This window comes from Geotrypetes seraphini, chromosome 5 (assembly GCF_902459505.1).
Source record: "Geotrypetes seraphini chromosome 5, aGeoSer1.1, whole genome shotgun sequence".
Lineage (NCBI taxonomy): Eukaryota > Metazoa > Chordata > Amphibia > Gymnophiona > Dermophiidae > Geotrypetes > Geotrypetes seraphini.
Window position 1 is genome coordinate 204,867,155 of NC_047088.1, and position 17,415 is coordinate 204,884,569.

Below are 17,415 nucleotides of genomic sequence, written 5' to 3' on the forward strand. Positions count from 1 at the left end.
GAGGGAAGGACAATGAGGGGTGCGTTGGTACAGGAAGGTGGGAAGAGGGTTGCGTTGGAACAGGAAGGAAGAAGCATAACCCCGGTTCGTAAGTATGAGTCCAATGTAAGTCGGATGTTCTTAACCTGGGGATTGCCTGTAGTACAAAATGAATTTCATCATTGCAGCTACTAAATTATTTCAGTGCTATATTGTATATTAATGCATTGATTTGTCTTAAGCTAACCGCAACTGCACAAGGAATGAATTCACGTGTGTGAACAATCAACCTCCCCTTCGAAAATGCATCCCCCAAACCTGGGTCTGCGATGGAGACGCTGATTGTGCCGATGGCTATGATGAGCAGCAAAATTGTACAAGAAGATCCTGCATGGAAAATGAATTTACATGCAGTAATGGACTGTGCATCAGGAATTCTTTCAGGTTTGTAGTAGTATATGGAAATGTGATTTAAGATTTTACTAGCCTATTCACAAAAAATAAATGCAGTAGAATCTCAGTTATCCAGCTAACATTTAAAACCAGAATTTATCACACTCCAGAATTTATCGATAGACTACTCATCCCTTATACCCCTTCCAGAACACTTCGATCAAACAATCAACACCTTTTAGTAATGCCATTATTACACCAAAATAATATATGATACTACCCGCATATAGATATTCTCAGTAACTACCTCCCAATTATGGAACTCTATGCCAACACACCTCCGGGAGGAATCCATGCAAGATCGATTTAAAATGAATTTGAAGACCATTTTATTCAAAGACGCTTTCAATTTATAGTCTTTAAATACCGTACACCACACAGATGAAATTCCTTTCCTAATATACCGTATTTTTCGCTCCATAAGGCGCATTGGACCATAAGAAGCACCCTAGATTTAGAGTAGGAAAACCAGAAAAAAAAAACATTCTGAACTAAATTGTGTACTAATATATACCAGGCTCTGAACACTGTCTTCCCTTCCCTGCCAGGCTGTTCATTTAATTTTTCATATACACACAATACACACAACAGATATAAATGATCAAAACTGACACATTTTGATCACTAAATTGAAGATAAAATAATTTTTCCTACTTTTGTTGTCTGGTGATTATATGAGTCTCCTTCCTTTCTTTCTTTCTTTCTTCACTCGGGCCCAAGAATTGTCCCTTTCTATTCCCTCCCTCCCATGACCCAAGTTCGTGCCCCCTTCCAGCCTTTGTTCTTTGACCACCTCCCTCCCATGTCCCGAGTTCGTGCCCCCTCACTGCCTACTAGCCTTTGTCCTTCTGCTGCACCGGAAACTGCCTTCCTCCCTCCCTGCGCACTGAAACCTGCCTACCCTCCGCCAATTCTTCCTCCTCTGGCCCCGGTCCGCCACCGCTGCGCCGCAACTCAAAGAAGGGAAGGGAAGAACCAGCGTGCAGGGATTGCACATCGCTGGCCCACAAGCCTTCTCCCGACATCCAAACTGACGTCAGTTCTGAAGTCGGGAGAAGGCTTGTGGGCCAGCGACATGCAATTGCTGCACGCTGGCCCTTCCCTTCTTTGAGTTGCGGCGCAGCGACAGCCAGAAGGGAGCAGTGGCAGGCAGCAGTCAGCCCGCGTACCCCCAACGAGTGGGTCATTTTAAAAAGGTACACCGGGCTGAGTTGGGGGGGGTGTTTAAAAAAAGTTACCTTCGCTTCATAAGATACACTGAAATTTCCACCCAATTTTGGATGGAAAAAAAGTGCGTCTTATGAAGCGAAAAATACAGTACTTACCATTCACATCTCTCTATCCTATCTGCCATTGTATTTCTACCCCTTAACCTTTCGTCCATTAATTTTTGTCCATAATTGAAAATGTATGTCTAGTATTGTAATCAGTATGTACAACCCAGATTTTATATTTTTATTTTTGTACACCGCTTAAAAGTTTGATAAGCAAAATTTTAATAAACTTGAAACTTGATTGGTGGATGCCGGATATCTGTTTTTCTGGTAGATTGAGAGTGTGTTAGAAACATTTTCTAACACAGATCGAAATTCCACCCCCCTCCCAAGCCAAATCTCCAGCGCAGCAGCAATCCTGAGACAAAATCTCCAATCCTTCCTTCCCTTAAGCCCCGAAGTAGCAAAAGCAGGTGGTGGTCCTGAGCCACGAACACTCTCACTCGCTCGCTCGCTCCCTCCCTTGTTTATCTGAAGTGACAGCAGGCTACTGACGATCATTTCTGGCAGGGCCTTTCCTCTGATGAGTCAGAATGACTAAGGAATCTGGCCAATCGGAATCTTAGGCCACTCCCAGTGCATCATAAGAATTCACTGCGAATTGGGCCTAAGATTCCGGTTGGCCCAGGTGCCTAAGGCTCCTCCTACTGTAGGAGCTTTAAGCGCCTGGGCCAATCAGGGCCTAAGGCCCCTCCCTGGCACATCCCACGATGCACCGGGAAGGGGCAGGCCTGCCATTCTTGAGAAGGTGGGCCAGCCATCTGGACGTAGGAAGGATGCCTCTGGCCGGCCAACCATTTAAGGTAGGGGGGCTCAGGGGAGAAGGGGTTGTGGCTGTCCAGGGGATGGAGGACGGACTGGAAGGGGTGGAGGGTGGTCTGGGGCAGGTGGAGGGTGGACTGGGGGTCTGGTGGGGGGATGCCCGTGATGTACAGGTGGTTGGGGGTTTTGGCAGGAGGGACTGGGCATCCTTCCTGCCGGTGAAGTACATGGAGGGTGGGAGGGTTCCAGCAGGAGGGACTGGGCATCCCTCTTGCCAGCGATGTATGGGGGGATGGATAATCGCGCCGCTAAACTCAATGGCTGCATCTGCTTACAATGTAGGCCAGCATTTTGCTGTCCTACATTGTATGCATCTACCGCAGGCCTCGGTAGGCGCATATGGCTGCCTAGGCCCGCCTAAGGCTACTTCCATACCAATACATGCCTAGCCTAGCCTTAGGAGAGCTTAGCGGGCTTGTGCACCTCCCTAGGCTCCCAGAGACGCCTCCAATGTAGGCGGTCTGCCTCGGGAGATTTTTTATTTTTTTTTTTAGAAAATGTGCATCCCGATTGGCTGCTTAAGCAGCAGTTGGCTGCCTACAATCAGGACGCCGTTTATATAATTTGGCCCTAATTGCTGGAAATTATTTATCCTATATAATAAAAGGCTAACTCGCGCATGCGCATTCCTATTTGCGTGTTCCGTGCGCTGTAGGTCTGTGGCCTAAGGAGTGCGCACGCGCGCTAATACGTCACCAGCCTATCGCCTCCACAAGCCGGACCGCAACCAGACGACGTTCTCCGTTTCTCCTGCCGCCGCCGCCGATCTCCGTTTCTCCTTTGCCGCCCACCCCCTTCTTTTCCCGCGGGCCCGAATGGCGATTCCAGCAGCGTGTTCATCAGTCTCCACACGCTGCTTCGGGCCCTTCTACTGCCCTGATTTGCTCTGCCGCGCCTCTGATGATGTCATCAGGGACGTGCCAGAGTAAATCAGGGCAGTAGAAGGGCCCGAAGCAGCGTGTGGAGACTGATGCAAGCGCTGCTGGAATCACCACCTTTGTAGTCCGGCCCGCGGGAAGGGAAAGGGGGGGGGTAGAGGAAACGCTAATGCTGCTGCACAGGGAACTGGTGGGGGGGAGGGAAATGGAGGGGAAGGGAATGCTGCTTTGGACAGACAGAGAGAGGAAGGGAAACACAAAGAAAATAAGAAAGACACAGGGGCAGGTGCACAGGGAACTGGTGTGGGGGGAGGGAAATGGAGGGGGATGGAATGCTGCTTTGGACAGACAGAGAGAGGAAGGGAAACACAAAGAAAATAAGAAAGACACAGGGGCAGGTGCACAGGGAACTGGTGTGGGGGGAGGGAAATGGAGGGGGATGGAATGCTGCTTTGGACAGACAGACAGAGGGAGGAAGGGAGACATAAAGGAAAGAAGAAAGACACAGAGTCAGGGAGATACACAGAAAGACAGACAGGCAAAGGAGGCCAGAGACAGAAAGGACAGCGGGAGCCGCGTCAGGAGGGGTGCGGGATGCGGCAGTGGGAACTTTTCCAATGGGTGCAACTGGGCAGCTGTCGGGAACCTTTGATCAGGGGCAGAGCAAGGTAAGAGTATCATAGGGATAAGAAGGAGGAGGGAGGATAAAAAAGGAAGGGATGCCTACTGCTGGACAGGGGGAGAAGGAAAGAGATGCTGATGGACAGGGGAGGTGAAGAAAAAGGAACGGAGGACTAATGTTGGACAGAGGGAGAAGGAAAGAGGTGCTGCTTGACAGGGGGGAGGTAAAACAAAGGGAGAAGGGCTGCTGCTGCATAAGGAGAGCAGTGAAGGGGTGGTGGTGGACACAGTGGAGGTAAAAGGAAGGGAAAATGGACAGGGGGAGCAGGCAAGGGGTGGTGATGGACAGCCAAGGAAAAAGAAAGGCAGAAAGAAAGAAAGCGGCTAAGGAGAGAGAGAGAAAAAAAGACAGACACACACACATATGTTCTAGCACCCGTTAATGTAACGGGCTTAAAGACTAGTTTATTTATAAAATGTATATACTGTATTCTCTTTGCCGTTATAAAATGCCAAATTATGATTGTATATAATCATAAAACATTAAAAACTCCAGTTAGCATAACATCAAGGAAATAGCAATGCTTTCACTGCTTTCCTCCCCCAAGTTCATCTGGCAACTTATTCCAATCTAGACTAGCCTTATCCCTAAATGTTCTTTTTTTTATACCTTTTTTCTCAAAACAGCTGCACCAAAAGACCTCTTGAAGAGGACCAAAGAAAATGTGTAGGCACATACTGCATTTATCAAGATGCTAGCAACCGTGGCTGATCATGTACAGTCTTACATTTTCCAAAGGCCCCATAGTGCACTCAGAACATTTGCAAAACATAGCTAAAGTATCACTTTTGAGCTCAGAATAAAAGCTGTGGTACTAACACTGTACAACAGCATCTATGACCCTGGTGGTAGTCTTCTGGTATGTCCACTTACCCCCCTCTTCTATTAAATTGCACTAGCAGTTTTTAGGATGGTGAGCCACGCTGAATGGCCTGCACAGCTCCCGGTGCTCATAGTGTTCCTATGAGCATCGGGAAAGTGCGGGCCATTCAGCACAGTGTCAAGTTGCTAAATAAGGTCACATACACCTTATTTTATAGCTTGATCCCTAGTGGTAGTACCAAAAAAGTAGAAGTCAGAAGCACCAGGATATCCAGGGATTGTTTTTTCTCCCACTAGATACCAGCAGGGGGCGTAGCGATATACCCTTTGGGTGGGCTCTACCCTAAGTGGGTAGACATGGGAACCTCCGCCCTGGTACCTTTTAAATCCTTCATTGCTGGGATGGCAGTAACTCATACTGTCTGCTTGCATAAGCCCTGAGCCTTCCCTCTGTTGTAACTTCCTCTTTGTGGGACCATACCAGAAACCTGGGTCAGAAATAAAGTTTAGGGCTGGCACAAGCAGCTGATATGAGTTGCTGCTGGTTTCTGGTCTGGTACTGAAGAATTTAAAAGGTACTGGGGCCAAGTCTTTAACTGGCAGGGCTTCAGCTGACTACTGCTGATGGGTGGCCCAGGCCCACCCCTGGCTATACCAGGAAACCACTAATAAGAGCCAAGGTTGTCATTGGAGAGTATGGGTCTTGTTGAGGCTGCCAGATTTTTTTTATTTTATTTTTTTTTTTGGGGGGGGGAGCTGTGGGAGACTGGATGATATCTGATGAGGATTTTAGAGGATAAGGGTGTTTGGGGTGCAGGAAGATATCTATTGAGGATGTTGGCAGAGGGGATGAGGGTTTTGGATACTGCTCTAGGTGTAGTAAATGCATCTATAAAGTGGTCTCTGTTGGCATCATATGGTCAGTTATCATTTACTTACTACAAGGTGCTGTCCACAGCCATAACCAGCCCATTCTTCATCTGTTTCCTGCCTCCTTCCATAGAAAGTGGCTATTAGTTAAAATAGGGTGTACCCATAGAATCTATTACCACAGCACTGTATGCTAACAGTTATCATGTGTTATTTCATGCAGCAATATAGTAGTTTGACTTAAGAGAATTAAAAAAGAAATTGAGTAGAGTTCTAGTTTGCCACAAAGAACTTAAATTCAGCTGGTCAGAGTCATCTCCGTCCCAGGTCAGCTGGTGCTGTGGAGGCAACGTCCACTGTCCATGGGTTAAGGGAGTTGCATAGGGTTACAATATAACTTTAGAAAAAGGAGGAGAGATCAGAGGAATACCAAAAATGGGGGTGGAGAGCAAGCACTAAGGGAGTGGAGCTAGCACACCGGCACCTCCTGCCCTTCTCTGCTTCTGCTGCTGCTTTCCTAAACTAGCAGCAGTGGTAATAAACTTAAATGCAGTCAATATGGAATCTTCAGGCACCTCCCCCTCCATGACTGCCAATCCTTCCCCTCTCTGATGTCACTTTCTTCTTCCGAAGCAGAGTTGGTAGCCGCGGAAAGATGTATGAAGGTCCTGTGATGGCTGCATTTAAATTTACTGCTGCTGGTTTGGGAAAGCAGCAGCAGTGGTGGGAAAGTGAGGGGACAGGATACTGGGTAGAATTGGGGTAGACTCAGGGAGAGAGAAAAGATCAGGATACTGCATGGAAGAGTGGTGGAGGAAGAGGGAAATGGGTTGGAGAGAGACAGAGAGAGTGAAAGAGGTAGGATACTGGGTAGAATTTGGGTGGAAAGAGAGAGACGGGGTAGATGCTGATGGTTTTGGGGTGAAGGGAGAGAGAAGAGGCAGATGCTGATGGAAGTGGGATGAAGGGAGAGAGAATGGGCCAGGATACTGTATGAAATTGAGGTGGAGGGAGAGAGAGAAGGGGCAGATGCTGTTAGAAGTGTGGTGGATGGAGAGAGAGAAGGTGGCAGACAATGGATGTTAGTGGGGAGGGGAATAGAGAGGGGAACAGATGCTGGACGGAAATGAGGTAGAGGGAGGGGGTGCAGACACTGAAAGGAAGTGAAGAGAAAGGGCATATGCTGGATGGAAGTGGAGAGTGAGAGGGGAAGATGCTGAATGGAAAGGGGAAGAGGAAGAAGGCACATACTAGAAGGAAGGAGGGGATAAAAAAGGGTACATACTGGATGGGGGAAGAGGATAGAGTTAGTGATATACTGGAAGGGGTGAAGGAAAGAGGTGGCAAACTGTAGGTAGACACAGTGAAAAGAGGGAAATTGAGGACTGGATAGTAAGAATACAATCTAGACAGAGGCAGAAAATAAATTGAGAAGGAAGAGCAGGGAGGACAAGAAAATAAAAGGAGAGGAGAGAGGGAGATGCCAGACTGGGTGGGAGGTAGGGAAGGGAAGGAGAGGAGAGAGATGTCAGGGCATGAGGGAGGAGAAAGGTGTGGCTGCGCAAAGCACTGTGGATGAGGGGGTACTACTAGGGTTATCATATGGCTCCAGGAAAAAGAGGACAGATTGAGATATTTGGGTTTTACTTCCATTGAAAGCAATGGAAGTAAGGAGGATGGATAGAGACATCCGGGTTTTACTTCCATTACTTTCAATGAAAGTAAAAGCAATAGAAGTAAAACCCAGATGTCTCTCAATCTGTCCTCCTTTTTCTAGAGTCATATGTTAATCCTACATTGAGAGTCATAGTCATCATGCAGTGGTGACACCTAGTGACTGAGTATAGCAATGCTGGGTCCCAGAAGAAGCTCAGGTATGTGGAACCCAGCTGCAATAACTGAACTGAAGGAAGGTGTGAAAAGATACAAAATATTTCCAGATAACTGGCCCCCAGACTCAGCCCTTGTTCCAGTTGATCTGGTAGCCCAAAGAAGCAGGAAATAAATTTTCAGGTCAAAATATAAGTAATTCACATTACTGTAGAAGCTTTTCTCAGGTGCAGTTTTAAAAGTAGAACCAATTGAAACATTATGAGAGAAACTAATGGGGATTCTGCTGTGTTTAATTTCATTGAAACCATAATATCCTTGTCCAGGTGTGACAGGCGCAATGACTGTGGTGATGGCAGTGATGAGAGGGGATGTGTATACCAGCCTTGCTCGCAGAACCAGTTTGTTTGTCAGAACGGCCGCTGCATTTCCAGAGCCTACATCTGTGATGGATATAATAACTGTGGAGATAAATCGGATGAGCTGGACCACCTCTGCAGTACTCCTGAAGCAACGTGCGCACCGCACTATTTTAAGTGTGACAATGGACACTGCATTGAAGCTATTAAAATCTGCAATCGCCTAGATGACTGCAATGATAACAGTGATGAGAAAGGATGTGGTAAGTTATGTTCCTGAATTTTAGAGTGATGAGGATGTGGCAGTGGTTTTGGTTTGTATATATAAGAAAAGTGTGAAAAATCAGCAGCCCCAGTGCATTCCCAAATCTGTGTGTCCTGTGCCTGACATTGGCTTCTTTCCTACTGTCGGAGTTATTTTCCAGTAGCACCATACATGTACGTTATTTGGTATAAGGTCTAAATTGTGCAAAGGACTCCATATGTACCTTGTAAACATAATCCTTATCTCTCCTGGCCTTGACTTCAGCAAGAGTAATCATGTCAAAAGGTAGCACTCGTTTGTTGACTAATCTATTAGACTCAGGAAAGACATTGCAAGATTTTACATTTAGGGGCTCTTTTACTAAACTTTGGTAACTTTGCAGTTATTTTATTTTTACTTATAGGTTCTTTCTTTTATTTCTAGCTCAGGCAATCAGAGACTTCCTTAGGGAGGAGTCTAAGGAAGTCCCTGATTAGTCATTGTTTTTGGCCCATCAGAGACTTCCTTAGACTCCTCCCTAAGGAAGTCCCGGATTGGCTGAGGCGCCCCAGGCCCCTCCCAAGGGAGGAGCCCGTGGCGCCTCAGCCAATCAGGGCCTTAGGCCCCTCTCTGTGTATCACATGATGCACCGGGGCGTGGCCTAAGGCCGCAGTTCGTCGTCGTCGGAGGCCTGGAGCAGGAGGGACTGAGCACCCCTCCTGCTCCCAACTTTTTAAAGTTACGGGGAAGGGGGAGGGCCAAACCCGGCCAGGCCGGGTTTGTGATGGCAGGAGGGAGTTGGCATCTCTCCTGCCATATTCATTCATGTGCGGGGACGGGGTGGGTGGGCAGCAGCGGGCCCGATGGCAGTGGCGACCATGGCGGCGGTGGGCATCGGTGTGGGGGGTGGCATTTCAGTGCAGGGGGGGTATTTTTTTTTTTAATTTGGGGAGGTGGGGCACTGTCGGGTTAAAACCATGGGCTCGCAATGCGTTTTGCAGAATATATAAAAAAGGAAAAATTCCTTTTTTATATATTCTGCTAAAAGCATTGCGAGCCCGTGGTTTTAAAAGGCAGGAGAGTCTGCAAGGATAGAAGTGACTGGTCTTCAGCAGTCACTTCTTTTCTGATCGGCAAGCCCAATCTGTGTTCCAGAAATTGTTTAGTGAATTGCTGCCTTCCAAAACTTGCATGCCATTTCCCTCATTTGCATGTGTGGATTGAATCGGGTAGGGGAACAATCGGGTCGCAAAATGGTCCTTTGTGAGTCCTTTGTGGTTTATAGACTAAGGGCTACTTAGTCTGTAAACCATGTAGTTACTGCTAGGCAGTTTAATGCATAGAGCAAATATAAATAAAGGATGTATACTCAAGAGCTAACAGCCTGTGAGACATGTTCTTCTTTTGAACAACACAATTAGGGTGTTTGTGAAGTCTTCCAGCCCCACGCCCGTTCACGCTATGACATACTGTGGCACTGGTGAGATTTGTATCTCGCTGATAACAGATGGAGATTTACTACCCCTGCCAGGATTTTGGGTCTCACCGTAATAAAGAACTATATAGTTGGGCTAAAGGGAGTAGCGCTGCCCTAGAGAGGATTCTAGAAGAAGCATAGTAAGAGCCAAACAGGAAGGATTTCTTTTTGTTTGGTTTATAATGCGCATTGCCTCTGTACAATGCTGCAGTTTAGCAGAGCCAGGCCATAATGTAAAGGCTACTCCATGCCCTAGTGGAGGGGCAACAGCAGCAGCAGTTGCTGCAGCAGCGAATTATGCACTACCAACTTTCCAAAAATGGTTAGATTTCTGGCTCAGGTGATCCAAAAGTACAGGTGCCCACATCTTAAACAACCCCTCCCACCCTGGTTTTACCAATGATGACCAATGATGACTTCTGAAGATGATCCCGATTGTTTTTGATGAATTTTAAAAGGATTGCCCAAATGGATTACAGCTAACTAGTAGCAGCCAAGTAACTTTCTAGGATGCTACCAGACAGGAAAACCACCTATGCAGAGGTCAAGGCTGCCATATTGGAGCAGGTAGGGTCTACCTATGGACATTATAAAATATAAGCATATGGCTCAAGTCAAGGCCATAGATGAGAAGCCAGTATCCAATCTAAGCACACCCAAGACAAACCTCTTATATTTTGTAATAAACATAACTTTCTTTATTAGGTAGAAAATAGAAGGTTGGAGGGGAAGAGAGATAGTACCCCAACCCTTTCATTACGTATTTACCGAAGCTGGCTCTTAATCACTTTCTAAGAATCTAAGGGGTCTTATGGAAGAGGGAAAAACAAGGCTGAATGAATATTGGTTCAGTTCTATGTGTCAGGGTCATATAGACAAGTATAGAAGGCCTGCTGGGATCCAACCTACTTGTGTGATATCCATGCCAGTCATAAAGATCCCTTAGATCTTTAGTTCTCCCTTTTCACCCTTTTTTTCTTATCCTCTCCATTTACCAGAAAGATTATATTTCTTGTCTTTCTTCCTTCTTTATTATAATTTTTGTGAACTGCTGAGCTTCCGTTGTGTGATACCAGTTCCCAGAAGCCATAGCATTATTCAATTTGAAGACCGTCACAGTAACAAATGCCTGTTTTAGGTCTCCTCATGAGTGAAACTACTCTAGGAACTACTCACAGATGAAGGATGCTATATGTCACGGGTAATAAGGCAAATATGGCTCTACTGAAAGTAAAAACCATTCTCATTTCAGTATACCACCCTCAAATCAATGGTATGGTTGAATGGTTCAATAAAACCCTGAAACAACTGTTAAGGAAGATTCTCATTGTGGATGGAACTAAGTACCACAAAGTTAAACTGGCTTTTATCTGTTTAAACTGTTCTATGGAAGATGACCCAAGAGATTTCTGAATGTTTGATGTAATCCTGGAAGGAGGAGCCAGAGTGGCTGAAGAAAGAGTTTGGCAGCCTCCCTGTCTATCTAGAGAAGGCAAAAGTGGTGCAAACCAGGGAATATAACTGCTCCATGGCCCAGAGGGTCTTCCAACATAGGGATCAAGTTCTGGTGCTTCTACCCTCATTGAAAGCAAACTACTATACAAGTGTCAGAGACCCTACAAAGTCTTTGAAAAGACTGGGTTTGTGGGCTATAAAGTAATCCAACCTGACATATGGAAGAAGGATCAAATCTTTTAAATGGATGTGCTGAAGAAATGGATTCCCCTGACTTTGCCATCAGTCTAGGGGGATGAACTTAGACCAGAGGTTCTACTGAAGTCCAGGCCACTTCATGTCCCCATTTGTAGACCAACTTTTGGAAGCTGGAAAGCTGATTTGAAGTGACTTGTAAGCCAAAAAACAAATATATGCTCCAATATTCCAGGCTGAACTAATTTTGCCTGCCACAACATCATTGCAGACCCTGGTGTAGTAGTCCAACAGTGATACCATTTGATTTCAGAAACTCAGCAGAAGTGAATCAGGTGCTTAAATTCAGGTTTATAGAAGAATCAAACAGCAACTGATTATTTCTCATTGTACTGGTTCTTAAGACAGATGAGAGCATCTGTATTTACTGCCAGAAAGTTAATGAAGTCTCCAAATTTGAAGCGTAGGAAGTTCTTCACTCAGAGGGTGGTGGACATCTGGAATTCGCTTCCAGAAGAGGTGGTAGAGCAGAGTACGATTTGGGATTTCAAAATATGATTGGACGAGTTCCTGAAGGAAAAGGGGATTGAAGGGTACAATTAGAGGGTTATTATACAGTACAAAATGCTTTAGAGCATTAGATTACTTACAGGTCATTGACCTGGGGGGTCGCCGCGGGAGCGGACTGCTGGGCATGATGGACCTGTGGTCTGACTCAGCAGAGGCGATGCTTATGTTCTTATGTTCTTGCCAACCGGGAGAAAATCATATATATGACACTCTGTGCAAAAGTCTAGATAGCACCCCTCTTGCTGCTGAACTATTGTCTGCATCTTATTATTGAGCTGATTAATAAAACTTATTAAGCTACTAGGAATATATTAGACTATGGATCTAATCCTAAATGGGTTAAGAGGACCTGCAAAGGACGTTGAAGTAGTGGGGACGTTGGGAAACAGCGATCATAATATGATCAAGTTCAAGGTTGAGGTAGGAATACCAAAAGGCAAGAGATCCATAGCGACAACCTTTAACTTCAAGAAAGGAAACTACGAAGCAATGAGAGAATTGGTAAGGAAGAAACTTAGGAACACTTCCAAAACATGGCTAACGGTAAATCATGCCTGGTCCTTCTTCAGGGACATGGTGAACGAGGTGCAAAATCTGTATATCCCCAGATTCAGGAAAGGGTGCAAAAAGAATCAAACAAAAGACCCGGCGTGGATAACCAAAATAGTGAAGGAAGCGATAGGCAATAAGAAAAATTCATTCAAGAAATGGAAAAAGGACAAATCTGAGGGGAACTGGAAAGAGTACAAGAAGTATCAAAAAGAATGTCACCGTGAAGTTCGGAAAGCTAAAAGAGAGTATGAAGAAAGGCTAGCCAGGGAAGCAAGAAATTTCAAACCGTTCTTCAGATATGTTAAAGGGAAGCAGCCAACTAGAGAGGAAGTGGGACCGCTAGACGAAGGAGACAGGAAGGGAGTGGTGAAAGAGGAGAAGGTAGTGGCAGAAAGGCTTAACATGTTCTTCTCGTCTGTATTTACTAACGAAAACACATCCAACATGCCGGAACCTGAGCAATTCTTCAATGGAAGTCAAGCAGAAAAATTAACATTCATAGAAGTGAGCATTGAGGACGTTCGTAGGCAGATCGAAAAACTAAAAACTGACAAATCTCCGGGTCCGGATGGCATACATCCAAGGGTTCTGAAGGAATTAAAGGAGGAGATAGCGGAACTACTGCAGCAAATTTGCAACTTATCCCTGAAAACAGGCGAGATCCCGGAGGATTGGAAAATAGCCAACGTTACGCCCATCTTTAAAAAGGGATCAAGAGGTGATCCGGGAAACTACAGGCCAGTGAGCCTGACTTCAGTTCCTGGGAAAATGGCAGAAGCACTGATAAAAGAAAGCATTGATCAACATTTTGAAAAACACGAACTTCTGACAGCCAGCCAGCATGGTTTCTGCAAGGGAAGATCGTGCCAAACAAACTTATTGCATTTCTTCGAAGGGATTAACAAACAGATGGACAAAGGAGACCCCATTGACATCATATATCTAGATTTCCAAAAAGCCTTTGACAAGGTGCCCCATGAACGTCTACTCCGGAAACTGAAGAACCATGGGGTGGAAGGTGACATACATAGATGGATCAGAAACTGGTTGGAGGGTAGAAAACAAAGGGTAGGACTGAAGGGTCACTACTCCGACTGGAGGAGGGTCACGAGTGGCGTCCCGCAGGGCTCGGTGCTCGGGCCGCTACTATTTAATATCTTCATAAATGATCTAGAAACAGGGACGAAGTGCGAGATAATAAAATTTGCGGATGACACTAAACTGTTTAATGGAGCTCGGACTACAGAGGAATGCGAAGAATTGCAAAGGGACTTGAACAAACTAGAAGATTGGGCGATGAGATGGCAGATGAAGTTCAACGTTGAGAAATGTAAGGTATTACATGTGGGGAGCAGAAACTCGAGGTACAACTATACAATGGGAGGGATATTATTAAATAAAAGTACCCAGGAAAGGGACTTGGGGGTATTGGTGGACATGACATTGAAGCCGACGGCACAGTGTGCAGCGGCCGCTAAGAGAGCGAATAGAATGCTTGGTATAATCAAAAAGGGTATTACAGCCAGAACGAAAGAGGTTATCCTGCCATTGTATCAGGCAATGGTGCGCCCGCATTTGGAGTACTGCGTCCAATATTGGTCGCCGTACCTTAAGAAGGATATGGCATTAGTCGAGAGGGTTCAGAGGAGAGCGACGCGTCTGATAAAAGGTATGGAAAACCTGTCATATGCTGAGAGATTGGAGAAGCTGGGTCTATTTTCCCTGGAGAAGAGAAGACTTAGAGGGGATATGATAGAGACTTATAAGATCATGAAGGGCATAGAGAGAGTGGAGAGGGACAGATTCTTCAAACTCTCGAATAATAAAAGAACAAGAGGGCACTCGGAAAAGTTGATAGGAGACAGATTCAAAACAAATACTAGGAAGTTCTTTTTTACCCAACGTGTGGTGGACACCTGGAATGCGCTTCCAGAGGACGTGATTGGGCAGAGTACGGTACTGGGCTTCAAGAAAGGATTAGACAAATTCCTACTGGAAAAGAAGATAGAGGGGTATAGATAGAAGATTACTGCACAGGTCCTGGACCTGCTGGGCCACCGCGTGAGCGGACTGCTGGGCACGATGGACCTCGGGTCTGACCCAGCAGAGGCATTTCTTATGTTCTTATGTTCTTATGTAGTTTAGAGCCTTAGGATGATATGATATGCTTTATTTAGTTTTTGTTCCTTAGCTAGTCTTAGGGTTACGGTATATTGTATGCTTATTTAGTGCTTGATTCTTTTTTCCCTTATGTATCCAGGTTTGTCTGTCTGTCAGTCCGTCTAACCCATTTTAATGCTGTACATCAAATTATATGTTAATCTTATATTTTATTGTTACTCGCTTAGTACATAATAAGCGATTCATCAAATTTAAATAAAACTTGAAACTTGAAATATAAAGAGTTCTCCTGTTGTCCTAATTAAAATAATTGACAATAAATCAAGTCTATAAGTGAAGAAATGAGCTAGGGGTGGGTGGGAGAGTGGAGGGTGGGAGGAAGGGAATGGAGACTAAGCCAGACCCTGCTCTGCCTGCCAGAAACTATCTCTAGCAGACCTGATATGGTACCTCATTTTGGTCCTAAATAGCACCTGCTTCAGGGGTCAATACACTGTGACCTATGAGGACAGTGACCCCAGTCTAGTGTAATATCTTGGCCTCTTAGTTCCAATTTCTAATCCAAAGCATGCTCGAGAAATTGGTCGCGACATGGCAAATGAGGTTTAACGAGGATAAGTGTAAGGTTATACATGTCAGTAACAAAAATCTTATACATGAATATAGGATGTCTGGTGCAGTACTCAGAGAGACCCCCCAGGAAAGAGATTTGGGAGTGCTGGTCCACAAGTCAATGAAGCCATCTGAGCAATGTGAGGCGGTGGCAAAAAGGGCAAACAGAAAACTAGGAATGATTAAGAAGGGAATTACAAACAGATTGGAGAAGGTTATCATGCCACTGTACTGGGCCATGGTACGCCCCTACCTGGAATACTGCGTCCAGAATTGGTCGACATACATGAAGAAGGACACAGTACTACTCAAAAGGGTCCAAAGAAGAGCGACTAAAATGGTTAAGGGGCTGGAGGAGTTGCCGTACAGTGAGAGATTAGAGAAACTGGGCCTCTTCTCCCTCGAACAGAGGAGATTGAGTGGGGTGCCGCAAGGCTCGGTGCTTTGACCCGTGCTCTTCAACATCCTTATAAACAATCTGGACATAGGTATGATGAGCGAGGTGATTAAATTTGCAGACGATACAAAGCTATTCAGAGTAGTGAAGACGCAAAGGATTGCGAAGATCTGCAACGTGACATAATCAGGCTCGAGGAATGGGCATCGACATGGCAGATGAGGTTCATCGTGGATAAATGTAAAGTGATGAATGTCGGTATCAAAAATCTTATGCATAAATACAGGATGTCTGGGGCGGTACTTGGAGAGACCTCCCAGGAAAGGGACTTGGGAGTTCTGATTGACAAGTTGATGAAGCTGTCCATGCAATGTGCGGTGGCGGCGAAAAAGGCAAACAGAATGCTAGGAATGATAAAGAAGGGGATCACGAATAGATCGAAGAAGGTTATCATGCCGCTGTACCGGGCCAGGTGCGCCCTCACCTGGAGTACTGCGTACAGCATTGGTCGCCGTACATGAAAAAGGACACGGTACTACTCGAAAAGGTCCAGAGAAGAGCCACTAAGATGGTCAAGGGGTTGGAGGAGCTGCCGTACAGTGAAAGATTAGAGAAACTGGGCCTCTTCTCCCTCAAATAGAGGAGATTGAGAGAGGACATGATCAAAACATTCAAGATAATGAAGGGAATAGATATAGTATATAAAGACAGGTTGTTCACCCTCCCCAAGTTAAAGTGAACGAGATGACACTCTCTAAAGTTAAGGGGATAGATTCCGTACAAACATAAGGAAGTTCTTCACCCAGAACTGGAATGCTCTTCTGAATGCTGTTTGGAGAAAACACCCTCTAGGGACTCAAGACAAAGTTAGACAAATTCCTGCTGAACCAGAACGTACGCAGGTAAGGTTAGACTCAGTTAGGGCACTGGACTTTGACCTAAGGGCATGTCATGACTGCTGGGTACGATGGACCACTGGTCTGACCCAGCAGCGGCAATTCTTATGTTCATCATTTTGGTATCTTGTGTAAACCTATTTGCCAATCCTTGTATCTTCTTCCAAAGGCCCAGTACATTTACAATGATTGACAAACAGGCTAACACAAGCTACCAAAATGATGGATTGGAAACTTGAACCAAGAGGCTAAGATACTACATCAGACTGGGTCACTGACTATCCTTATAGGTCACAGTGTATTGACCCCTGAAGCAGGCACTTTTTAGCGTCATATAACGGTGCTGTGTCAAGTCTGTTTGCTGTTGCATAATAAACTTCTCTCTGTGGAATTTCTTGCTCCTGCTTGAAAATCCATTGTTCAACCCTACTACATGGTTTTCTTCTGAACTACCCAATTTAAAGAGCTTTTATTCACTTTTAAAATGTTGTCTAGCTGTGTTTATGAAGGCTTCTGGGCCTGGGCCTGGGCCTACTCATTGTATCACAGGCCTTTGCACATGAAAAATCCTTTAGAAAATGACTTCCTTGATGTCCTTTCAAAGAAGCCCAGCAGGATGAATGGTCCTTTTGTCCTGTCCTTGTTACAGCCATGAATTCATTTTTGTTCCACCATTGTTGATTCTTTGAATAAAACAAATAGAATTCCAAAAATGTTTAACACCACAAATGACAAAAAAAGTGGTGTGATTGAAAACAATGACTTGAAATATTGTATGAATTCTAAAACTGAAGGGCTTAACAACCATGACAATAAGACTTGTCGTTTGCATTTAACGGAACAGTTTTTGGTTATGTTTATTTATTTAGTTTTATTAATACATTGTCATTCTGTGTTAACTTTATCTTTTTCCTGACTGCCTTTGTG

General features: G+C 45.2%; 1 protein-coding gene across 3 annotated transcripts in view; it reads left to right on the forward strand.

The window, feature by feature from the left end:
- The window catches only part of LRP2 (LDL receptor related protein 2), a 442,478-nt gene that overhangs the window by 310,818 nt on the left and 114,245 nt on the right, over positions 1–17,415 (forward strand). For all 3 annotated transcript variants that reach the window (XM_033945766.1, XM_033945765.1, XM_033945768.1), the window contains 2 exons: positions 222–423; positions 7,937–8,232. In XM_033945766.1, the coding sequence (XP_033801657.1) occupies positions 222–423; positions 7,937–8,232 (498 nt within the window). The remainder of the gene's footprint in view (positions 1–221; positions 424–7,936; positions 8,233–17,415) is intronic.